Source organism: Pavona decussata, unplaced genomic scaffold (genome assembly GCF_977016875.1).
Source record: "Pavona decussata unplaced genomic scaffold, jaPavDecu1.1 SCAFFOLD_64, whole genome shotgun sequence".
NCBI lineage: Eukaryota > Metazoa > Cnidaria > Anthozoa > Scleractinia > Agariciidae > Pavona > Pavona decussata.
In genome coordinates, this window is record NW_028145484.1 from 6358917 (window position 1) to 6385792 (window position 26876).

General features: G+C 38.4%; 1 protein-coding gene across 1 annotated transcript; it reads right to left on the minus strand.

Moving 5' to 3' along the window:
* Positions 1 to 7033: 7033 nt before the first annotated feature.
* On the minus strand, positions 7034 to 26726 carry LOC146478787 (polycystin-1-like protein 2). The gene is made up of 16 exons (XM_085112408.1): positions 26634 to 26726; positions 23278 to 23606; positions 22719 to 22860; positions 22062 to 22171; positions 20735 to 20793; positions 19755 to 19924; positions 18035 to 18669; positions 17643 to 17795; positions 16859 to 16987; positions 15813 to 16004; positions 14888 to 15121; positions 13391 to 14143; positions 12256 to 12489; positions 10133 to 11437; positions 9282 to 9462; positions 7034 to 8991 (listed from the first exon to the last, which is right to left on the minus strand). Exons 1-16 carry the CDS (start codon positions 26719 to 26721, stop codon positions 7133 to 7135), a joined length of 6573 nt encoding a protein of 2190 aa, XP_084968534.1. The 5' UTR covers positions 26722 to 26726; the 3' UTR covers positions 7034 to 7132.
* Between the last annotated feature and the right edge of the window lie 150 nt (positions 26727 to 26876).

Here is a 26876-nt window from a genome sequence, read left to right on the forward strand (position 1 = left end):
AAGCTAAAAAAGAAATTTACTAACTCAATTTCAATGCAATTTTCCTTCTCATGCTTCTAGTTTACCCTTCCACGCACACGTTCTTTTAATTGCCTTTAATTACGACTCGACCGCTAAGATGTCATATTTTTCGCAGTATACTCAGCACTACTGTAACGCAATGTACTGCACTGTTGTACAGCACATTTCTATCAAACTTTCTATCAAACGTTATTGGGCAATACACACAGATATGAATGGTACAGATAATTACATAACAAAATATTTAAAAGGTTGCCCAAAAGGGAAAGGCACGAACGGGATAATCAGACCCTTGTGAGGCACCCATCCAGGGGATTAAAAAAAATTTAAATATCTGACAGAAATAAGACAATCTTAAATTAATCTATGTATGGTGACATGATCAATCCCATTAAATAGACCACAAACAGACCAGGTCCACATCAAAAAACTGACATTCAATGTAAAGTAGCAACTGCACTTACATATTTATTTGTTAATTACTAAATAGATGGACAGTCAGACAAATAACCTTTGGTCGTACTTACCTCATATAAAACCACTTCCTCCATTACTTTCGTGTCATGATCTTCATGATCCATGTAACTAAGCATAAATACTGTATTGAGAAATGCGAGCCAAACTCTGAAATAGTAACCTAAAGCGAAATGGGTGAAAAGGTAATTAATGGTTAAATTCATTCATCATCCTGGAAAGTGCCCTCCCACCCTCGGCACTAAATCTTTTATTTATACGATATGTATAATGATACCCCTATTCGCTCCATGCTACACTGAAACTGAGAGTGCAGAGCTGGCAAAGTGAGTTTTTGTTTTAACTTTGACATCGACGTTTAGCCATTGAAAACTTCCATTGGGTGGGATCAAGGTATAAATTGACGACCAGCCCACAATGGGTCACCGTCAAAGCGGCCAAACTTATTTGAAATTACGACCAGCCGAGCTAGACCAGTTCACACCTACGAGACAGTACTTTCGTCCTCAGTTGCTGTGAGAACCCAAGTTGAGATCTGACCTGTATACCTAAGTCTGCCAAAGATCTCGTACTCTATAAAATCAACTCCTGGCAAAAAGAAAAAAACATTTTTCTGCCCCACAGCTTGAAAGATACCCCTCCACCCCTTGTTCTCACACTACTTTCCATCTGATGAGACACTTACCTGGTTCACATCCGTAAAGCTCAAAACGCAAAGCGATATTTTCATGCCAGTGTTTTGGAACTATAACAACTTCAAGTGTCTGTACTGGAAACGGAACTGCGTTGAACTTTATATTTTCACCATCAGAGTTACCCTCAAACTCCTACGAGATAAAACTTTGAATTTCAGCAAAAACTTTGCTCTATCATCCTATCACTATTCCTGTTACTATTCAAATCAAGAGAAGAAACAATGCTCACTGCACCCTTTAAAAAAGTTCACTAATTTACAATTTTTTTTTACCTTTTCAATGATTGCATCATTAGTATCTCTGAATGGGACTAAGCTTTCCCCATTTTGACTGGCCATAAGTGTATACGTCGTCACCCACTCTCCTGCAAGGCCTTGGGTCGCGACTCCAGTTACGATCATCTCTCTAGGTAGTTTAACACTTATGTAATGAAACGGAGTTTGCTCTAAAGCAGATGGATCAGCCCGAAAACCTGACGACGACCTTAGTCTTGCTCGATGGGCTCCGAACATTTCCCGATTATTGCTGAAACTACTCGTAGTAGCCACGATGTTACGATCGGGAATTTCACCACTTTCCATGCCGAGTGGCTTGCTACAATTATCTAAACAAAGAAATGTAATAAATATTATGACGCTGTAGATATAAGGTTGAAAGTCCTTGGTCAGTGCATGTCTTTTTTGTTAGGTTTAAAAGAAATTTGCATCAATTAGAAGACAATTCTCCGTGCCAAGATTTCCGGTCACTAGTTTCGAGTGGTTATCGTCTCAATACATCCGTGACTCAAGCGCTATGCTTCCCCCATTTCAAAATGACCCCTGTTTCGCTTGAATTGGTGTTTTCTCTTATTCAGACCTCCATCTCCGAGATTGATATAACTTAGTTGGTAGCGCACGGGTCCGGTATCGCAGAGATCATAGGTTTGAATCCCGTTCAAGTTTGATTTTTTTATTGAGGATTTCTTTTTGCAGCTGCTTTAGTTACCTACATAACTGCGAGAGGTTTTGTTTATAAATAATTTCTTCCGCAGTTCAAATAGATGTATTCCATATATTTCACTTCATCTCTCCTCCCACCTCCTACGGAGATATTACGAAATCACACCAGACTTTCTCTTCGCAGCTGCTTCGGTTACATACATAATTACGGTGGTCTCTCATCTATTAATTAATGTAAGATTGTCTTGTAAAGCGAAAAGGAGTGATGGAAGGCGAAGTCAAAACCCCGTCTTCTCAATTACTTGGAAGTGAATTAATATTAGCGTCTTTGTTTCTAAGTCTTTCCAACTACCGACTATTTCTGACGAATGTTGTAGATATGATTTGGAGCACGTCTACTTTAAGCATACAAATTTAATTAGTTTTAGATTTAAAACGACGATTTTAAATTTCACGGACACGTTTCGGCAGAAACTTCTGCCTACATCAGTGTCAATGTCACAGAAGAGGTAAATTTGAATATAAATAATTAGTAAATGCTAATGAATACGTATACAAATAGTAGAAAAAAGTCCTGATTACAAAGATATACTTAAATTAACGTGTTGTAGTTGCTGATTAACGGTAGTGCTGGCTTGATCAACTACATGAAAGCAATCTCTGCAACATAAGGCATGTCAATGCTCAGAATTCTGTTGATGTGTTCTGATGTACGAGTTCCTATCCGAAGTTAGGTGTTAACAGACACGTGCGGAAAAGTGCCGAGTTGTTTCACCGACATAGCAGGCATTACAGCCTTCACAAGACAACTCATAAACGACTCCTGAACGGAGACCAGTAGGGATAGGGTCTTTCACATTTAACAAAGAGCCTATTTGGAATAAAAAGAAGACTAATTTGATATTTTTGTTTTTACAATGTCGTCTCACGATACCCCTTACCCGTTTCTATGCATGTCATCCGGGGGAATCTGCCTATGTAAGGGAGTTTAAAGTCAACTGTTGGTGGGTTATTAACTTTGTTTGGAGAAACATCTTGTTAGGTGTTTAATTATTTGTAACTCTTTCAGCTAAGTGGCTAAGGAAAGGAATCCCTTTTCAGGATATTGCTAAGAGTCTCAAATGTCCTCGTGAAGCCCTTCCAGGTGTTTTGAAGGCCCTATCTACGAGTGTCCTAAGGCCTGTTCTTGTGTTACATACGGATGATGGAAGATGTGAAACTGTTGCCAATATGGACGTTTCAAAAGGGCAATTTGTGATTAGATTTCTTTCCATGTTGAATTTATATTGGGATGCTGACAATTAATGTACTGGAAAAATCATAAAACATCAGTTTCCGAGTGAAAAATTATTGGGGGCATAAAAGTCCTTCTACACCAGGTACAAACAGGAGCTAGGGCAAAAAAAAGAAAAGAATCCTGTTTGGAAACATAATTTCCCATTGACTAATAACTTGACTGACTTGAACTCCAAGAACCAAACCACAAAACAAAATCGAAAAGTGTTTCCAAAAACTGAAATGATAGGACACTGATCAGGACGTGCTAGAAGAACACAACGCTAAACGCTCACATAGTTAGTGCTGAGACATCCTTTCACAAAAAGCTTCTAAATAGCTGGATTGTAATCATCCAACAATCAACAGAAATAGCAATTATTACTTAATGTGCCATACCATCAATGAGCCACCCGTCACTATTGTAAACCTTTTAAGTTCTGCATAAGCAATACTTTTCAATCTGATGCAGAAAACGAACTCTTCAAAAGAATGATGACGATAAATAAACATATTCGAGTACGACCCTTTATTTGTAGTAAACAGTGCTTCTCCTTTGGCATTAGTCTACATTTAAAATGTCCTTATATATTAGTTCGGTTTTAGTGGAAATCAAGTAGTCATCCTACATTATACTTCGTAGTAAATTGACTGCTATTCTCCCATCATTAACGGCTATGAGGTATGCTTATACTTCCCAGCCACTTCAGACAAAGACAAAACTGACTAGGAGATAAATATGCAACGTTTGTTTGTATATGCGCTCGGGGATGTCGTATTATATTATCACATGCGAGTTAAATTACTTTTACCATATTTCCGTCCCTTTTGGAAGAAAGTACTGGGAAAATACTTACAAACGTTCAACTGTCCTCGCATCAAGTGTAATCTGGTAAGGAGCACCATCAGAAGGAACTCTCTTAAATGTCTTGTTTCTGTCATTCTTTTAGCATCGGCAGTGTTTTTAAATCAGGCCATTTTGAGCTTTAAGTCATTCTACGGTGCTAAATTATTTATGCTAAACACTATATTATCATTGGAGGCGAAAAAGTTGAGACCCGCTGGCACCTTTTTTGTATTAAATATTTTTCATATTTCTACAAGTTGAAATGTAGTTTTTAGCTCAATGATCCATTGGCTTGTATTTGCTCTTATAAACACTGTATGTTAATTCTGAAAAAGACATACAAATACAGCCTCGTCATCAAAGCTTAATTACAGTGAATTAAATGCGAGCCAACACTTTACTTCAAGATTTGCAAATTATCAATTGTTATTAATAAACAAAAAAAACAAAAACACAAACACATCCATCGTCTGGAAGATAAAGTACATTATATATACATCTACTGAATGGAAAGTAAATTATAAAGGTAGGGTCGTTTAGTGATAATAACTTTAATGTCTGCACTGCACCTGCAAAGCGACGTCACTGGCATTAAAAATACATTAGATACGCGGCATTAATTTACGGTTCTGAATTAAAGCTACTGGATTAGATAAGCTCTCCCAAATCATTATCGTCACTTTTAAAACGACCGTGTAAGCTCTTTTTCAAAAAATAATCACAAAAAGCCATATACAGTCATATACACATATAACTTGAACCATAATCGATTTCCCCTTGATTTACATAATACATTTACTGTAGTTTTAACCTCCAGCTAACTCGAAGCAATTTTCGTCTACCTTGAGGTCATGCTGCATATATAATTTAATTATTTGTCTAGTTTTTTATTTGCTTTTTTTTTGTTTCAATGTTTTGTGTTTTGTCTTGTGCTGTGTCAGGGCTCCATTTAAACTAGCTCTGCTAAATTGGATGCCCCTGGATAAATATTGAATTAAATAAATAAATAAATAATTTTCTATATAATTTTACCCTCGATAACTCGAAACATATTTGTGAAGACGTGACAGGTCAAAACAAAAGGTACTGTAGTCCAAAACATTAAATTAATTTTGAGGCAGTCTTTGTATTCTTTGCCTTTTTTGCATTAACAATCCAGTTGAAGTTTGCATTACCTTGTCTTCTCTTGCAGCTTTGCTTTGTTTTGTTTCACGTTGAGCTTGGTTTCCATATGATCATCCGGATCGTCCCGATCGCCCCAGTCGTTTGAAAAAAATTCGAGACGATCGGGACGATTGGTACGTTCACTAGTTTTCATATAATCGTCTCGGTCGCCTTAGCACGCGGTCGTCTACATTGTTCCTGGGTCCGAGAACGGGATTTTGGCGCGAAATTCGGAAACAAAATGGCGGATGTCAATCGGAGAGCGAACCTCGTGGCCTGTTATTATTCTGATACGCGGTCCGAACATTCTTGTATTTGTTTCGGCTTCAGCCGCGTCCAAGCCGAATATCTCCGCGATTGCCTTCAGGCAATTCATTCATATGAACTTTTTCTTGTAGTCTTTAAATGGAAGGATATTTTTTAACTTCTTCCATAAAGAGTGAAGTGTTCAATTACGTAGTCGATGCCGCCATTTTGGAACACATTAAGAACAATGAATCATGGGACACGAGTAATGTATGTATGTATGTATGTATGTATGTATGTATGTATGTATGTATGTATGTATGTATGTATGTATGTATGTATGTATGTCTGCGAACATTTCCATATACTCGCTTCAAATCGTACACAATCGTCCCCAATCGTCCGGATAGAACTCTGTTGTATCCAAAAAAACGCGGCCGTCCCAGTCGTCCCCATCATTGGCAATCGTCCGGGCAGTGTTTCCATATGATCATCCTGATCGCGTGAACCAGTATTTGAAACGACTGGGGATCGGAACGATCAAATGGAAACCAGGCTTTACGTTACAGTCTGATTCATAAGTTAGAAATATCGCTCCTTGGAACATGGAAATTCCCATGTACCTTTAGGGTTCTAGAAGGTCAAGATACCAACAAATTCCTTTATTTGTTCCAGAAAAGCATTTTAGAATATCCTCGATGGTTTTAGAACGTGCACTTAGCAAACTTGTAACTAGAAACAATAGTTAATTTACTAAGGCAAAGACAAAAACTGAGCGATAATCTTTGCATGTTGTCCTTCAGTAGCTTTTTGAAACTAATTGAAATCACTTACATTACTAACAAATTAAACAAGTCATACAAATCAACTAATACAAATTAGTATTTAAAATCAGAAAACCTACTTTTCCGCTTGGTAGCCTTAATGGTGTTCAATGTAGTTTTTAGCCCTAACATTGTCTGCTAGCGAATTTCAAGCAACACCACCTGAGATCGTTAGTTGCCGTATTGACCGTATTGACTAGTTAATTTATTCCTGTTAAATTCTTACGATTTAAAGAGAGGGGTTTTAAATGCTCAATGATCACGAGGCCCGATTCTCAGAGGCTTACGCAATCACATAAAAAGGTCCCCGCCGCAAAAATGTCACTATATAGTTTCCAAGTATAGTTTTAGATCGAACATGAAATTTATACTATGATTTCATTAGGCCCACCATTGGCGGCTTCAATGATCATTTTATAATATGCGTTTTTACTAGATACAATACAAAATATCTATCAATCAATATTCCCGTCACATATTCATAACAGTACTTTAACCGTGACATTATGAAAAAGGTTTACTCTTCGTGCTCAGTCGCTTTAGTTACTGGCTCAGCATAAGGCTATTCACGTACACAACGTCACTTTCTGACACGGTTACAAGTACATTACTTGATGAGCTTAGGAAGACTAGCTGTAATTGCAAGTATTAATCTTGTGGCACTTCGATATAAGTGTGTCCATGACGTCTTAACACATTAAGGGTAACATTTCCTTGACTCTTGTGCGGACTACCCCAAACATAGTTGGATCTCTGGTTGTTGAAATAATCTGGTTCGCAATAGTCAAGCAAAGATAGAATAGAAGTCGATTCACCCCACTCATCAAAACTTTCATCGCACGACGACAAAGAGGACCTAGAAGAAATATACTCTTTTGGGCTTTTGCACAAGTATTTTGAAAGTTCTGTTCGAGCATTTTCCATAGCATCCCTAACATCACATAGTAGAAAGTCCTCTTTAGTTAGCCGAATTTTTAAACGGGATTCGTTGTCATCTGTAACAGAGCCATCATCGTTGTGCTTATCGCAGATAGCGCCTGAAACGTTGGTCTCACTATCTTCAAGGTCGCTATGGGTGGTGGCTTTCCTTTGGGTTGTCTGGAGGTCAACATTTACGCTTGAACCCTCAAAGCTCAGAGGGCTTTCAGTTTCTGCAAGTTTAGCGCCGTTTGTTTCCTGGATTGCAGAATCAGTGTTTCTTGGCTGGATTGAAAATTGCTTAGTTGATGATTTTCTGCGGATCGTGGACTGAAAAGACTTCCTAAACAGTCGTCTTCGAACACTTTGTTTAATCCCATTTATTACGCATTGCTTCATGTACTCGCCAAGTTCCTCTCCTGGGTGCTCTCTTCCGCTGGCTTGATGGTACGCTTCGTCCAGGATTGCAATGAACGTATCAGTGAATACGATAGTCAAACATAGCATGCACGCCATAAGAAAAATGGGAGCAAGCAGTTGCAACTCAGAATCACCACCCAATTTCGAACGCATTTTGCCAATTCCGATCGCCATTTGGAGAACTGTACGGAGAGAGTTATACAGCGTTGCGTATTCCTCGTCTTCTGAACCAAACAAAAGCGCACCAAGGTGAGCAAACGCAAGGGCAAGGATCACAATAACAATAGTGAATGAGCAAAGGTAGCGGTATGCAGCCTCTAGAGTCCATTTCATGACATGTATATGACGATTAATCTGTATCAGTTTGAGGCACTTAATGGTTGTCATTACAACTGTGATGGACAAAATAACTTCTCCTATATTCGACCACTTGACAAGATCGTACGCGTTCCAAGAACCGAATGGGTCATCGCGTATTTGGCGTAGGAAATCTCGTAAGCCATTCTCCTTCAATAAGACCATCAGCACAGCGCACGAAGACGACAATAGCTGCAACAACGAAATCCAGTTGAAGAATTTCTTGAAATACCCACAGCCGTGCCTTATAATTCTAACAACCTCGAAAATAAGCAACACCAGTATTACAATCGACCATAGAAGAATGCACAGGCGATAGAAATCCCGTAACGAAGAGCCAGATGAGGGAAAGATGTACTCGGAGACAACATCGATTCTTTTTCTCCTCATACCAGTCACGAGCTTCTCAAAGAGAATCATTACGTTACTTAGCAACAGGTTCGCGGGCTCAAAAACAACAAACTCAACCGACACGACCCCTGATTTGTCGTCAATCCAATGTTTTTGTTCAATGTTTTGCTTGACTTTCAAAGCGGTATCGCTGTTGTACCCAAGCTTGGCTATGTATCCACCGCCGCCGTAAGGAAGGAGATGTTTGTTCATTCTTATAGATTTTGCATATCGCCAGGGTTCAGGACAGAACTTATAAGGTTTATCATGTGTATTTTTCTCACCAGTGGACATTTTCACTGGTGTCCATCCAGGATTGTAAAATGGCGTAGTGTCTTTGTTTGAATCAGATAAGTCGGAAAGACATCGTTTAAAATGAGTGCGTAACATAGGTTCCTTTTGGTATACTTGACATGTGGATTCTGCGAATTAAGAACACACATAAAAGAGAGATGTACGAGAATTATATATGTTATTTTCTGGTATGAGTTTACTATTATTCTGTTATATTTTAATCAAATTGTTGAATGTAGGCAGGATCTTAGCATCATCATCTGTTTTACAGGCTGACAATAAGGCTCTCGGTAAACAGACGGGATTTTAGCAGTAATCGAGCCCTTAGATTAATTAAGCAATAAATATATTAAGAGATAAATAGCAAACCCTCCCCCATTTTGGCTCTTTAGTCTCCACAAATGACATTTATTCCTACCAGGTTTAATGCGGATTTGACGAATCCTTGGCAGACCAACTGTGTAGCCAACTTTGCTTCTTATCAGTCCAGCCTCGTCCCCGTTAGTTACGTTTCGGGATTCTTTGTACAAACGTGCGTCGTAAAGACCTGGGACAAGTTCGCCTTCAAACCAGGTCCAAAACGTTTTGATGTCTTTTACCTGTATGGAATCAAAGTGAGCTTTATTAGGAACTCGAAGGGTTTATGTTGATTAAGGTAAATCCTGAATGGTTGTTGCACCTATATAGCAACTTGGAATCGGGTGAAATCGTTTGAATCAGATGAGAATCGCCCCACTCTTTTTATACTATTTCTCCCTTTTTTACCCTTCCAGCACTTAATTTACCCTCACTAGCCACAACAAGTTTATTTTTACGCATTTTTCATGACCTAAGTTAAGTTAAGTTGTTAAAAGCATAATCCTAATCAGAGATTCAAATACTGCTTGAAAGGTGTGTTTTTGTACTTATAGTTGTTAAAAGATGGCATGAAAGTGACAAAAGCCAAAATGGAGCGGGACAAAACTAAATTAATTTAGAATCCAAATTGATTCGCTTAAAAATGAAATAATAGTTACACTTATATAGGATTAGCGTCATCCTACTTTCAACAGCTGGGGTCAACGTTTGAGTGGAACTGTCGAGGCGTGATTATATCATCACGACTGTTACTAAGAAAAAGGTTTGAATTAATACCAAGAGAAAATTATGAAACGAAAATGAAATGAATGAAAATTTAACATACATTATAAAATATACATACGATCGGTCAATACTACTATACAATGTGTTAAAAGACACCTAACTACTTCACATCCATACTTCACATACCTCGTAAAATCCACTAAAGGTATCCTTGAGCGATTTTGTCAGATGAAAACTAGATGACGTTCGGTTGGCATAGCAGATTGTAAAAAGAAGAACAACAAAAATTATGAACATAGCAAGTTCAATAAAGAACAGACGCATTTTTCCTTGTTGTCGTTTACTATTCCGATCTCTCAGTAATTGTTCCTTAGAGGGCTGTGGGATGACTATCACTTCATCTTCGCTAAAGACTAATTTTTCTTGTTGGGTTATCTCGAGGGCGTCGCTTTCAGCTGGCTTTCTGTTAACCAAAGACATGATTGATGTGTTAACAATTATGATGATGGGCCCAATTAATACGATATCTTGTAGGACTGAAACGCCAACCGACAGTAACCATCGATTTGAGACTTCTGCTCCCCACTGGAAACTGTACAACACGGTAAAGAATCCTGCAGAAATGGAAACCGTTAAGCAGATCAACCAACCAATCACGGTAAAACGTGAGGGTAAGAAGCCACGAGTGATGTTCTCTGGTATTTCAGAGCTGTCGCTTTCTTTCGCGTCATCAAGTAATCTTTTTCTTTTGATGTTCCTGAATATCATAATCGTAACTATACTGACAGGAAGCGAGATAAGTCCGGACTGTACACCAATGACAATTTGCCTTAAGGTGAGTTTCAGTGGACCAATTTGAAATGAATTCGTATCATTTGATTTTTCAATCTGATAGAACATTGCATTTGTTACTAGGGAAACCATTATAATGGACAGCATGCACGTAAGCCTTTGGCAACGTGTAAACGGATTATGTGGTGGTCTGGTGAAGAGTGAAAGGAATAGATGTTTGTCTGCAAAGTTTGTGACGGCACGCCATTGAAACAAATTCCTAAATTTCATCAGTTCACCGTTAGAAGCGGCTTTGATCTCGGCATGGATCGCACCATCAAGCCTTTCGACAGCAAGCCATCTATTTGCTACAAAATGCCATTTTTCGTTGGTAGACATGTCTTTGACCACAACTTGGTACAGAAACCAAGATGGGCTTTTACCACTGTTATCATGCCAGATTTTCATCTTGTACAGCTGTCCCAGATGACAGGGGAGGTTAAAGGTAAACGTGTTTAAACTTCCACGACTGAAGAGTTTTATTTCCTTCCAAGGATCCATAAAAGATATTGCATCACTTCTTCCTTCTTCGCCATACAGTTTGATGCCAACACGGGCAGTGGTTCCGTTTTCATACCACATCCCTGTTTGGATGGACACTTCATAACTATAACCATTGGACTGTTGTTGTTCACAATAAGTCACTTTGCTGTTTACAATCTGTGAAAACGAAAACTATATTAATATACCTCTGAACACAAAGATAGAATCCACAATCTTCCTTTCTTTCCTTCTTCCTTCCTTCCTTCCTTCCTTCCTTCATCCTTCCCTTCGTCCATCCCTCTCTCCCTTCCTTCCTTCCTTCCTTCCATCCATCCTTCCTTCCTTCCTTCCTTCCTTCCTTCCTTCCTTCCTTCCTTCCTTCCTTCCTTCCTTCCTTCCTTCCTTCCTTCTTCACCATCGATTAGGTGAAGTCACCATTGTAACTAGTGGGGCTCGGAAGCAAAATGGACCAACCCACAAAAATGCGAATTGCTCCAGGAGAACAAATAAATAGTGTCAAAGTGTGTTTCAGTACCAGGGACATTTCAAGGGATATAAATTATTTCCTACTTCTTGATAGGGGGTGAATTTGTGTTCATTTTTAAGCCAGATAGGCAATTTCAAGTTCTTTACTTTTGGGATAACACTCGGTTGCTTCAGACTCCCACAGCTCAAAGCAACATTGAACACTGTCCTTCGGTTCTAAGGATGCTAACTTAATATACATAGTTTTCCATCTCGGTAGTCTGAAGCGTCTTTCGTCTCCTTGAGCAACCCCCTTGTGGACGCAAGAAACAGAAAAGAGGTTTTCATTTCAAACCATTCATCCCGCATACTGAAGCGCCTTTCTCCAACAGGCATGAAATACAAAATACACAGCCGGCATAATTTGGAAGGAATTATTAAGATACAATTAAGGTACATTCTATTGTACGTTTTATAAAGACTTAAACTGTAAGAAAAGACGACATGGAATCTTTGCTTGAAAATCTCACCTTCGTCTTATCTCTGTTGTCAGCTTTCCTTGCAAAAACCAGACCAACGGCATAAAGGGCAAATATAAGGCAAACTGTGCATAGAACAAACAGGTTCTCTGGCGGGAGGCTTACCATCGTTTTGAAAACCTCATCAAAATCGATTTTGTTTGGAGCGACGTAAAAATATCCAGTAAATGATGTCAAATGATAGCTGAGGCAGCCCAATCTGGTGTTATTACTCCCACGAGCCACCTAAAAGTGTTACAATCGAAATACATTGTCAGCTGTTTCTCACAACCGAACGAATCTCGTCATCGCCAAGTTTAATTAACATTTTAAATCGCTATCCCTTTAGTTTTTATATGTTGGTTACAAGTCGACCACATTGCCACAAATCATTTGTGTGAAAAGGTTTAGGTCTTTTCGAGCTTCTTGGGTTTTTTTAGTTTTAACAACATTGCTTTCTGCATCTTGCATTTAATGATCCGGCACGGAAAACAAGTAGTGGGCACGACCAAACATGGTTGTCAGGATTGACCGTTTATATCTGTTGTCGACGTTACCCTGATAGTAGAAAAGAAGTCTTTTGCTGGCCTTTTCTTATCGACACAGGTTTCAAAACGGTGATCTGTTTGGACGATTTCCATACCGACAAAGAAAAGCCCCCTGCTAATCTCTGTTTCCATGGGCACTGAATGCATGGATGGGTTTCATGGAGTGAAGCTGAAAGCTTGCTTCTCTTTTGAGTTCTCTTCAATGGAACACATAAATACATTCGCCATAAGTGGGACTAATGGTGGTCCGTAGCAACACTGTCGATTTGTTCCTACGAATTACAGTTAAACTGGAAAAGGTGACTTGTAGCAACTCTCAAAAGTTCAATTAGGTCACCTTGACTGATATTTAAGTTGTGTCTTTTACTAAATCAGCTGCAATTGAAGGCTTCTTGACCGTGCTCACCGCTTGTCTGTCTCAAGAATGCAAGACACTGAAACAATCTTCTTAAAATTGAAATACCCCGAGAAGCTCGTGGATTCTACAAGCTGCGGTCGTTGGCATTGCAGTGTAAGACGGTAAAAGCAATGTGAGTAACACGTTCTCCTAAAAAGCTTCTACAAAAAATTAAATTATTTTTTACTACCCAATCACTGACCTGACATCCGTGGGCAGACCATTTCCCTCTCACTGTCTCCCAAAATACACAACTGCCTACCGTAACGTGAAATGTGTAATAAATATCCGTTTCAGGGTTAAATTGGCGCGGCAAGGTACCATTCATTGGTGGAGGAGTTGTTGGGGGTGGTTTCTCTTTAACACACGACTCCAGCTCTGTTCCCCAGGAAACATTGCCGTCAGGATTATTGCTATTTATCGTAGAAGATATTCCTGCGGCGTAAAGTGAATCTTCTTGAATCTTGATACCAATGAAATGGCGCCCGATATGACCTGTAGCATTTGGTAGGAGATCAAACTCATAAGGGTCTCGTGGCAGACAAGAAATGTTTTTTTCCTTGGAGACATTCGAACACGAAGTTAAAGCTGAGTTTGGCAAGGTCAAGTTCAAGTCGTATTGTTGAAGCGTTGGTCTTGAGCCTTTCCTGATGTAAACACACAAGGTGATGTTCTTTTTCGGTTTAATTCGAATGGTTAAGGTAGCTTCAGAAGATGGAATAGACACTGAATGATAACGCATTTCTTTTCTTTTAATAAACAAGGTCGTGTCGGGTTCGCCGCGGTCGGTAACGTTTTGATTATCGTTGATAAATATGATTCTTATTGGTGACGTCAGATTATCGATCTTCAGTTTTATCCCGTTGAGGCTCCACAAAGTTGTGTCAATAACTGGGAAATTTCTTTTGATGACGCCCGTGTTCCACGAATAAGGGTTCTTTTCAAACTTGATGATCTAAAAATAGTAAAAATTTATTCATTTTTTATTATAACTTTTTTAAAACCACGCGGAGCTCTACATGTGTGGCAAAAGTACAGTGTGAAGTGTATTAGGGACTTCAAGAAACCGCGACAGCAACGCCAAGCAAAACGTAGAAATGTTTAACGTACAAACTGAGGCATTATTTTTCTCATTGAACCTCTGGTGTAGTGATGTAAGCTTTGTCGTTACTGTTTTCCTAATGTAATTCCGCGGTATACATGTGACGAGACGCTTCACTAACAGGCGACAATTCACGTCAGTCAATACTGACAGTAAAGTAGTTAATGACGTCGCTAAGCTTTCATGAATTACATGTTAGAAATAACAAGTATACCCATCCCTGCTCATACAAACATTACCAAAAGAACCATATCTACGATACTATAACACATAGAAAACAACGGTTTCGTCCTGTGGAAGGCGGATATCTTGTCATATTTTAAAATCTAGGGGACACTTACAGACTTTTGGAGAAAGATACTCAGGCTAGTGTTTCCACAATTGTTCAACCAAACTTGTACGTATGAGTGTGTCTTTAGTATTAAACAATATTTTCCACCTTCCTTTAGAAAGCCGCCCCAGAGTAAGAGAAAATCTAAGTCAAACATGTGCAAGGACGGGTTTACTGAAGTATTTCTGAAGCTACATAAAAGTAGCGTCTCCGTGCTTGATTGTCTCTGCCTTCATCTTACCACTCCGCTACCAGCTTGTGCCTACCTGCACTCTCCCACCTTGGAGGGCTTCTTTCAACGTTCCAGTGAAAAGGTCCCCTGAAAGGCCAACTTCACTACCCTTTGTGCGGAACACTTGTTCGTCTACTCTCGAAGTGTTTACTTTCGACAGGAAAACGGAAACTCCATGGGCGTCTATTTCGATGACATTTTCATCTGTGACATTACGCAAAACCCTGGCTACATTGCTTATTGCTTCCATTGCCCTTCTTGTAATGCCCTGTGAAAAAAGTATTGGCTACTGTGAATAAGAATAAGAGTTAAGCGAGGTTAGTTAAAGTCACGGGTTCTCTTAAATGAGGACCTTACGAAGCCTTTCACAGTGTACACACTGGGTGATTTTAGCAAGAAAATATTTCAAATCATTCAATATTATTGCTTTTTCAGCGCCTTGTTTGCTCTTCTCAGCTCTTGAGCACGCGTTAACACGTGGCCTGAGTTTTAATCTGACAGGGTGTGTGCAAAACCTGTGTTCAGACGTCAAAAGCATCGCTTGTCTCCTTAACAAATATCAATCCATGGCCAGTTCTTCATCCAATTGATTTTAGGTCTTTTCATTTTCGAGGTTACAATTCTCTAATGCTATATATTAAAATTAGCCTTCGAAAATATGATTAACGAGAGAAATACAAACCCTTTGTAAACTTCTAATCCTGAACGACCATTAATCGGGTATAGACTATTAGGGAAATTCAATTGCTTTGCCAGCTCATTTACAGTATTTCGTCAGTCAAATGTAGAAAGTCGAACCCATCATGACTTAAGTGCGCGAGTTTATGAGGCATGAGGTTGCCTCAATTAAAAGACTCACAATTCTTTCTTTGTAGTCTAATTCGGGCGGAAAACTAACAGTTTTCGTAATTAAACTTGTGGTTAATTAGGATTTTAAAAGAACAGAAATAGGTATTTACTTTCGCTCGCTCCCTGTCATAAGCATCATTCCCAGAAACTGAAGAATACTTGACATCCTCAGGAGCCATACCGACTATGAGAGCTGCTCCTCTGAAAAGTGTCTCTGCAATGCTACTTTTGTTTGCGATGCCACCTGGTCTTGGTTTATCCAAAAAGTATAAGGCCTTCTCAATGAATTGCAGGGAAATTTCCTATAACATAACAAGGAATAGATATCTTTGACTTGCTACCAGCCATTGAGATAACGCTAAAATAGTTTTATTTTGTTAGACAGTTTTGTCACCTCATTTTTAAATTCTTGATTGGAGGTCGGAACCCAAGTGAACGCTAGCGTTTGATGCAGCGTTTCAAAAAAAGTCAAGGGCGTCATCTTTGTTGCGAGAATAGGGTAAAACATCTCTGTCAGAAGTATTCTTCAACTTAATTTCTGCCTGTTGTAAGATGGTGACAGTTGATGGCAGTTAAACTGTAAAAGGGCTTTCTAACGTTGTTTTTCTTTTGATGAAGATTGTTGCCCTTAGGAACAACCATAAAATGTGCTGAAATGTTTCGTTATGAGGGACGTGTCTCCAGCCTGTGCTGCTGGCCTTTTCCAAGCTACTGTGCTGTACTCCGTATTGATCAATATAAGAAACGCATGAAAAGGATTCGGGTCTAGTGTCGAAAGGTCGCCTGGAACAAAATTTACCGCCCTTTTGGAAGAATAAGCCCTCGGTAGCTGCTCACCTTTTTCTCTGATCCATATTGACGTTAACTTCTTTTGGTGTGACAACCAAATCTGATTATTTTTGTCATTTGTCCTTGAAAGGTTTAGTCTTCTAGCATATCATAGCTATTCTTTATCGATTTTAGTTAATATCGGCTCAACTGACGTGATTTTATGGAAGATGGAGGATCCAGCATGGCAACTATACAGATTTACGGCGTTATTTGAAGTTACAGATACCTATTGAAATAACATTTTTGCTTTTGGAAAGAGATTAACTCATGACTGCACGTAAAGCTACAGAGCTTTGTTGAAGAAATAGGATCTACTTTTTTTCACCTGAATCTCATATGTTGTTTCTTGTCTGATGGCATTACTGAAAACAACACAGTCAGCTGTCTGCTTCAACTGCTGAAGACTACTAACTAACTCTTCTCTCCCTATAGCACGCATCATATGACTTTTAAGCTATAAAAAAGAAAAAAAAAGTTACTAGCGTATGCCAAGGAACTCCTTACGACACCTTTAAAGTAATGTATGCATGATGCATGTAGGTATCTTGATAATCCTAGTTATGGCAGGTTGAACTAACCATATCAGGGTTTTGAGAACAACTCAAGTCTAGTAATAAGTCTAGGAAACGTATTTTACCACAAGTTTCTGGTAAGGCCCATTCAAATTTAACCTGAAAAGCCTCTTGGGGCTGGTTTAGACAGACAAAAGTGCATCCCGATTAACCTTGGTTTTCGTTTGGTTTAATGATGAAACTAGTTGGAAAACGTCTTTTGATCGTTGAATCCTGGAAATCGTAGTAAATTAACAGCACAACTGAAACCCAGAAATCCTGACTTAACAGATTCGTATGTTTTCTTCCATCTCTTTCTGCTTAAAAAGACAGTAACGAGTACTAGGTTATCTCTTATCTCTTCTTTCATAAGAAAACAATTGATAAATTTGTAGCAGATATGAAATAACTTCGCCGATAAAACTTGGTCTATGGAAAACATTGTTTCTCAACCAGGTTGCTTAGGAACTACACTCAAACTGTTTTTTTGCAGTGCATAGAGTTTTGTATTATAATGCCCAGTTCATTACACAATCATTAGGATTAACAGCAAATCACCTCCTTTCTTTGCTCTTGAGTGAGCTTGAACTCCTGTATTGCGGTTTGTAGAATCCACATATTATACGTAGCCGATTCAGATTTGACTGCATCGATGAGACTTTTAAATATGCTGACTGTGTGAGAAAGGTTTTGCTCACGGGGACTGGTAACCTGAAAGAAGATCAAAAGATTGTAGAGTAACTTCAGGAATACTTCCGAGACAAAATGAACAGATTTAGTTTGTTATTGACTTCCCCTGATTTTATGTGTTTTATGAATAGTCCTCAAAGATATGAGAGAGCAAAACCAGTCACTTAAAACACCTGTGATTTTGACGTATGATTAAAAGTAATGATTAAAACTGAAAATGGTCCATTGTGTGCGCTTTTCACTCCCCGGATATAACCTACCTCTGCGACCACATCATCGAAGACTGAAGGCAAGGACAAAAACTTAGCTTCCACCTTTAAACGAACTTTATAATCTTCCTCAGGGTTACCAAGGGGGAGTCTGATAGTACCATTGAAAGGTCGCCACTCCGGAATAACCACCGCGTCACTTCCGGAATCAAGCGAAACTTGGTAGCCAGTAGCCTCTCTATTGCTGTATTTGGCACTGGTACACTTCAGAGTGAATTTGTCCAGGATTGCCCTTCCTTGACTTGGTGTAATTGAGCATTTCATTGGATACAAGTCCAATATTTCAATGAACCCAAAGTCGAATCTGTAGGCACCCATGCGATTGATATGTCTTGCAAGGCATCTGATGTATGTAAGCCCCGGTCTGAGAAGTAATAGCATGAAGGTGATGGTACGTTTCTCACGTTGCTTGCCAATCTGATATATCTGGTTGAGCAAACCGGAATTTTTGTCTACACTTGCAACCTCCCAAAAGTAAAGAACGTCTTCCGTGGGGTTACAGCCAGGTTGAAGGCTTGCTGACAAGGAGTACTTGCTTCGCCTGTTTCTCATTATCACTGGTGCGGGTTTAGTAGGATCTTTGCTGAGATGGAGGGTGATACCTGGCGGTTGGCATTTATGAGTAACTGATGAAAGATGCAAAATAAAGTAAACTCAGTAGACTTCTGAAAGACGTATCGAATGAAATGGAGTCAAAATACAAGCCTGAAATCTGAATATCTGTGGTACAATGCAGCTAAAACGTATGTTTTCTATTGCGCTGTACACACAAGGGCATGAATTTGTATTAATATTAAAGATTGTGTTCTTCACAAGTGTTTATCGATGTTTATTATGTATAGAGCAATTTCTGTTAACGTTGTCGGATTCTTAAGTCTGAGGTTTAACACTAAAAAACCTAAAGGTTGTATGGGTAACTGTAATTTGGCTGTAATTTCACGGTTATCAGTGGCGCAGGAGGGAAGAAAACTCCGTAAACATCTGCCTCCGTGATTTATTTTACGTAGGGGTAGGCGATAGCCGAGTTGAGTAAATTTATTGATAAATTTCCAATACCGCCTTGCAATCTTGTTGCGTTGGCTTTCGGACAAAGTTAATTGAAATAGCTTTACAACTGACAAATCTATGGCCATCGGATTACGGATCAAAATAGTTAAAGTTAGTTTTAGAACAATTGGAGGTGAGAGGGAAACCACTTAAATTTACTACTGATCATTGCCCTTGTTCGAGAATGTGGTCCACACGAAGTGAAGAAAAAATGTTTGACCTTAGAAGTATTTGAATTCACGACCCCCGGATTTTGATCAGCAATGATCTGCCGATACTTTACGAGGTCGGAGGTTGAAAAGGTCGTGGGTAAATCTAAATGGTAATTCCGGCGCTTCAATGATCATGTGAACGTTTCATGAAATGTTATGCCGCACAGCACTGGTTATGCAACCAAAGAAAGCAGGAAACTAACTCAACAGTGTTAATTGAAGTGCTCCAAGGAATCCACTCGAGCATTCAGCATTTTTTACATTGGTGGAAGACGTGTGCTATGAAATACAATAACCATCTTCAAAGAGTTGGAGCATACCGACCACTTTTTTTTTTATTGGGTGGGTTTTGTTCGAGAACAATAGGTTTGACTTGCCTAGAATCAACTGCAGGGTTGACAACTCTTGAGAAAACGCATTGTACTTATCGTGCACAGAAGTCTTGTCCTCACCTGCATATAGAACCTGTAAAACTGTAGTTCCAAAAATGCGTCTGTTTCCCTGATTACTCAACGAGTTCCGAAGCTGGACTAAGATCATTGCAGTGGCCGATTCTTTGCAATAGACCGTAATGTCTGCAGTCATGCCAGGTTGGCTTGTTTTCGTTTCAGCAAAAGGAGGACTGAATAAACAAAAGGCAAGTAAATAAAGTAAGTAATAGTATCATATGGTATGGCCCGTGTGGCAGAGTATTTGTATGGCAAGTACGCGTGTTTAATTAAGCAGAACATTTGGTAAATAAAAAGTCGAACTGCTTCATATAAAAATACAGGCCCAAAAACAAAATATTTATCAACGAAGAATAAAGCAACAGATTAAAATTAATGAAAGATGAATGGATCGAGCTCAATTCTCTTTATAATAATTCTACAAATAATAAAATTTAGATTATCACGGGTACTGGATGGCAATTTTTTGCAAAGGTGTCTAGCAACACTCAAGAACGAATTAAGCCGAGACAGTAGAGCATGTGTGTGGTGGCGTTTGACCTTTGAAAGAACACAAAGGAATACTTTTTCTGTGTATTTTCCATTTAAAATGATCAGGTTCCGTCTTTTACTAGTAATTGATACTTAGCCACTCGGACACTTAGACAATCACTTAACCAGGCAGTTAGCCTGGCAGCTTCAGTTGTTGCAACTAAATCCTTGAATCCAGTGCCTGTTGATAATTTCAGCACACAGAGAATGAAAGATACTCCGAGTAGGCTCAATGTGCCAAAACATTTAGACAACAAATGACAAAATCTAAGTTGAAAACAAGTTATATTTCGATACGACCTATACCATCATCAACTTAGTTTTTTTTTAATTTGTTGTCTAAATATTTTGACTGAATATACTCGAAGTACCTTTCATTCTTTTAATCTTTGAACCCACAATAACTGCAAAAACGAATTGAACTACATGTTACAAAGCACGTGTGTACGTACCTGAACTGGTGTAGCTCAACGGACAGGTAGCCTGGGACATTCTTAATGTACTCGTCAACCTAAAGATGAAACCATAGTTAATTAAAGGTAATGGTTATGAAACCTCACTAACTTCTTTGTTTTATGTTTTTGTTTGCCCTTTTGGCCTTGACCCTGCACAAACAACAATATAATTTGGAATGTGTTGGAGCAACTGACCAATCGAAACGTTTTTTTTTTTAAGATATTCAACTGTAATGTGAACGCGAAAACAAAGGATTGTGCAGGATCGCGGCCCTTCCAACATAGATTGCGGCACCATTGTTTTTATGGCAACTGACGTTTCCTAACCAGTCCCTCAATTAGCTATGATGAAACCAACGTAGAAATTGAAATACTATGGTACCATGGTTGCAGTTTAACACCGTCATGGTTTCTTTGTTGCCTCAGTTTGCAAGGAAACATTCGACCTGTCATATTCCAACAGACAGAGACACAGAAATGAGAACAGAGAATAGCATTCCATAAGAATGTTATAAATGAACCTGAAAGTTATTCGCTTCAACCAATGAGAGGGCCAAACCTTGCTTTTCTGTTACTCTGGGTAGGAGTAAATTTCCACAAAACAAACAGGCATTATACTAGACCAAGATTCCACTTTATTTTCCCTTTCTTATGTTTTTCACTTTGTTTAAGAAAAACTTCCTTCCATGATTTTGGTGGCATTCTTGACCAAGAGCATTGCTTACTCAATTGCATCAGTATTAAATTTGCGGGCTTCAATGGCGTCCCTTTTCTATTGATTATTTTAATTTTGCCATAGTTTGCCAATCAATTTTATCTTCTATTTTATGTTTGTAATGTAGGTTTAGCAAAGAAGAGCCATCCAGTGGATCTGCTAATAAACCGTTATTATTATAATTGTTATTACTACTAACAATTATACATTTATTATCTTATTATTATTATTATTATTATTATTATTATTATTGTTGTTATTATTATTATGCGCAGTAAAACTATCTGTATGCACAGTATCAGAAAGCAACACAGGGCGCATAGCGTAACCTGTAAGCCAAGCGAAACTTAAAATAGCACGTGAATAAATCAATAAAATATATATACATAATAATATTATATAAAAGTCATAGTCTAGATGTCTGAAAGTTTAAAACTCATACAAATAACTATTCATGGCTGGTCTATATTATTATTATTATTATTATTATTATTATTATTATTATCATTATTATTATTATTATTATTATTATTATTATTATTATTATTTTCTTGGACGTCTTACCCTTTTCCTTTAAAATTAAGAAAGATGCACGTTAGACAGGCTTACCTCATACAGAACGACTTCCTCTTGTTCTTTCGTGTAATAATCTTCACGGTTCATGAAGCTAAGCGTAAATTCCGTATTAAGGACTGTGAGCCATACTCTGAAATAATGACCTGAAGCAGCAGAAGCAAATTAAAAAGTTAAAATCGTCTAATCGAAGTACAATGGAAGTAAGGTAGTAATAGGCCGCCGAATGGCGGATCAACTTGATATCGTCCTTCGCATTTTGACCTCTAACTTAATAACCGAAAAACAGCCTGGGATAGATTGGGTTAATGTAAGTGTCTATGTAAGAAGAATGCCTAATCTGTAGAGTTGGAAGCCATGCGCGTTCAGCTTGTAAACAGGACACCACTTTCGTCTTCCCATGCCAGCAGCTCATCTTCAACCCAACCCAAGAACTTTTTATCGCCAATGCCGATGTGGAATTGGCATTTCAGAAATATTGTTATATGGAAAAAGGATAAGTTGACCGAAGAGCTAACAAAACAACCCTCAGATGTCGACGTCGAGCTCGTGTTTCCAGTCCTCAGGGAAACACAATTTAGAAGTGCTAGGTGTTATTCCATTTTCTCGATTAGTGGCACTCAACTCACCAGGCCAGGTCCTATTGTACTACTGAAACCGATATAACCTTTATAAAGATGTTAATGGACTTACCTGGTGCACAGCCGTAGAGTTCAAGCCGCAAAGCGATGTTCTTGTGCCATTGTGTTGGAAATATAAGGACCTTAGATGTTTTCATAGGAAATGGAACTGTATTGAACTTTATATTGATACCATCAGAGTTACCCTCAAATTTCTAACGACAAAAAAAACATTGGATTTTAATACTATGTCATGTTGCAAGAAGCCCAAAAAGAAACTCAGCCAGGAAAAAAAACGATAAAGAATACTTATATTTTATAATTAAAAATATTTCGCCATTATCTTTTGATTCAAGATTGACAAAATGTTTGGGTAATTTCATGACACTGTTAAGGTGAACTTTAAACCGGTACAATGCAGTTAAAGATCTGAACTATCACTCCATTGTATTTCATACTTGAAATTGTATGGCGCTTACTGTTGTAGCAAAACTCAAATCACACTTCAACGCTATAAGTACACCGAATTATCTCAGATGGATACGACTTATAGGTCTAATCATAAATTAGGAATTTCACTTGAGGCCCATCTCGGAATCAAAAGCTATATATAAATGTTCCCGTTGTCTTACCGCTTCTTTCATGGTGTGATTAAGTTCCCTAAATTGGACATAGTCCTTCCCATTTTGACTGGCCATCATTGTATACTCTGTCACCCACTCTCCTCCAAGGCCTTGGGTTGCAATTCCCGTTACGATTATCTCCTCAGCTAGCTCAATCTCTATAAAGTGAGATGAAATCTGCTCTAAAGCAGACGGATCTGCTCGAAATCCAGACGACGACCTTAGTCTTGCTCGGTGGGCTCCGAACATTTCCCGATCATTGTCGAAGCTATTCGTGGAGGTGATGATGTTAAGATCGGGGATGTTACCGCTTTCCATGCCAAGTGGCTGCGAACAGTCTGAAGAATGAAGGAAATAAAATTAAAGGAAGTTAAGATGCAAGGAGCAAAGTCAGAATCGGCTGGCCAGAACGGTCACTTTGGAAATGAAGTCAACATTTTGTAGTTCGAATTGAACAAATTCTTCTAAACGGCACATTCAGAAAATTGTATGTGACATATTTTAAGAATTCCAAGGACTCCTTCAAACCGGTGCATTCAGTGTAGCCAGTCTGACAAATGGAAAGCGCGCGCGCTGAGCATATGGTGTTTTTGTCAATTAGGCTTTGGAAAATTGTTCTATTTTCTATAATACAGGGTGAGAAACGTAAATGCGTTTGACCCAAAATTGACTGAGTTGTTGCCAAAGGAAGATAAGACATTTTAAGCTCGGCCGTAAAAAAGAAAGCAAGAGTAGTCAGGATGCATACTTTAAGGATCAGAAACGTCCAAAGCGTCATGCTTGGTGATAAAGAAATACGGATGGAAAGTGTGCGCTCGGTCTGGAAATAATTAAGAAAGATGTCGGTATTCATGAGACAAAGCTAACGACTTAGCTCGCCAAGGACCCTAGATCATTCCACTGGTGTATGGAAGGTCATTGGTTCGACTCCTGTCAAGGACGCAGATGATTCTTTGCTCCATTTCCGTGACACGCTGGACGCTACCTCCTTCTTAAATCGAGCTATTATGACATAACTATTGTAGAAAATACGGCTGTTGGCTGTAATTCACTGGATACTTTTTTGGAGAATAAAAAAATCATTTTCCGCATTTACAAGAACTTTTCGCTTTTTGTAGCCGCTGCACATTCGTCAGTTGTGAACTCACTGCAACTGACTGCAATGTCCCTGAATCTTTTTGAAGCCTGAGTTTCTAAGATGGAACTGTTTGCTTGCTAAGATGACTAAGATAACTGCAATCTTTGATTTATTACAACGGTCTAATATTTTTAGGCATAAGTATTGCGACAAAGCTTAAGCCTACAAAAAATAACTATTTAATTACATGCCTATGATACCTTTTCAGATGCATATTTATTTTGTTTACTCATCCTTTAATTACTTGTGATTAGCATAGCTTATGATAATGCTGGTTTGAGTCTCATGATACTCACTTGGGCCATTGACGATAATGATGTTGATAATGATGATGATGATGATGATGATAATAATGATAATGATCGTTTATTCAACCTTTTTGCAGTATGCACTGAATAACAAGGCGGGTCATTAATTACGTACAAATATATCGGACACATAAATATAACTGTTAATGTTAATACATATCACATTTCGCTATTTCAAACAAGATTCTGGTATTTTATGGTGCAAAAATTTCCAAATCTGTTAGTTCTTGCGGAGGCAGCCACAAAAACAGATTCTCCTGTTCTAAGGGCATACGGTCTTGTGTTCGCAACTCTCGGCACTAAACTTCGTAGCAGATCGGAAGAGGAGTAACTTCGCTTGAGAAATGTTATACACGCATCCTCCCTCCTCTGGTACAGCAAGATTAAGCCTGACTTCTTAAGCGCGTCCTCATAGCACAAAGAAGGAAATGATGATGATGATGATGATGATGATGATGGTCATGATCATGATGGTGAACTTGGCTAATATTTTCAGCGTATATAAAATAACTTTGAGATATTTGTTTTGGTGGTATATTTTAACTGAAAAATTTGATGACCTTTGTTGCCAAATAAAGAGGAATTTTGTATTCTTTTGGCTCTAAAGTCTTATTTAAAATGGCTCTATTAGCGAACTCAGTAATGATGCTTTTCACGGCTTTAACTAAAACCACAGCAATTGGGCTGCCGCATAAAATCGGATAGAGAGCGTACGAGCGTTTGGCAGATTCAGTAAAATATCTTTTCTAATATCCAATAAAGCCAGTTGTGCCAACCTTCCTAGAAGGTTCGCTTGAAAGGTGCTCGGACGGGATAAGTTTGAGCAATCCACTGAAATAATATTTAACTCGAAATTTCTCGAAAACATTTTCATAGAATATATTTAAACTCAGTGCACATAAAAAGAATTGTCAAATTTTAAAAGTTCTCGCTAATGATACCATGCAATGATGCCATTTCGTTGCTATGGTAACTCCGATTTCTTAAAGTTTACTTCATCTGAAACGTCTATATCCAGCAATCGCGGTCAAACGTTGAAGGTACCATCATTGCGAAATGCAAATTGAGCAACCAGCAGGAAGTTTTTGCGCTGTTATCTGCATTTTTATTCCGGAATAGAGCAAATTGAAGGTTTAAACGACCAGGAGTCATTTATTGTGAAATAGTTGATTTTATACTATTCCGTGACCTATTGACACAATTAGTTCTAACACACCCAATAGAAAAGACTAGATAATTTTGTATTTTACAGCGCTACACCAAAAGGAGCTTGATAGATACTTTTAAAATACTATCGCGCCTAAGTATCTCCATCTCGCCACAGAGACTTAACTTACAGTATGGAATGCACCTGCCTGCTGACAAAACAACCTCATTCTCATAACTATGCAAACACCATTGTTTTACTCGATCGTTGGATCAGGTGACAGAAAACTAACTCTTTAAAAGATTATTTCCCCGCAGTGCACCTCATCCCCCAACCACACTTCAGCAAGGGAAAAAAAGAAAAAAAGGAAAAAAAAAACAACAACAACAAAGGAGAAGAAGAAAATAACAAGACTAAGAAATATACATTGCTTCACCTATTAAGCAACACTGAAATAATTATAGTTAACAAAAGTAGCGACATTCTAGACAGTGGCTTTCCCCCGCGTACTTTTTAGCATTTAGGTAATTGTACGCTTTGACCCATACATTACTATCTCATTGCTGATCTAGATAGCTATTGCAATAAACGTAAAATTGAAATTATGTTTATAATTTGCCATTCCATCATATCCACTTTCTGTTGGCACAGAACCGACAGCTAAACATAGTTATGAATCATGAGCAGAAGGTACACTATTCAAAATCCACCTTAATTATTTTAAATTTTTTTACGGTTTTTTTTTTTGCCTTTCAGATGTTTCAATACTTACCTAAGTTTAACTGCCCTTGAATCAAGTGCAATCCAGCCAGAAGCACCACCAAACGAAGAAACGGGACTAACGGTCTTATCTGTGCCATTTTAACAGCGGCTACCTTTAAACATCTTTTCAAGTTAAGCAATTTTGAAAGCTTAGCTTTAAATTATTCAGAATCATTATATAATTTATTCAAAACATTACATAAACAGTGAAATGACGCCAATCGCCTACTATGCCTAACGGACTATTTGTTAC

Excerpts from the sequence above, each read along its gene's own strand:
- LOC146478787 (XM_085112408.1), bottom strand. The coding sequence starts at position 26,721 with ATGGCACAGATAAGACCGTTAGTCCCGTTTCTTCGTTTGGTGGTGCTT. Across the intron at positions 23,607-26,633 it reads TCAAGGGCAGTTAAACTTAG|ACTGTTCGCAGCCACTTGGC; the intron begins GTAAGTATTGAA and ends TTCATTCTTCAG. Across the intron at positions 14,144-14,887 it reads TCCAAGGTGGGAGAGTGCAG|ATCATCAAGTTTGAAAAGAA; the intron begins GTAGGCACAAGC and ends TACTATTTTTAG.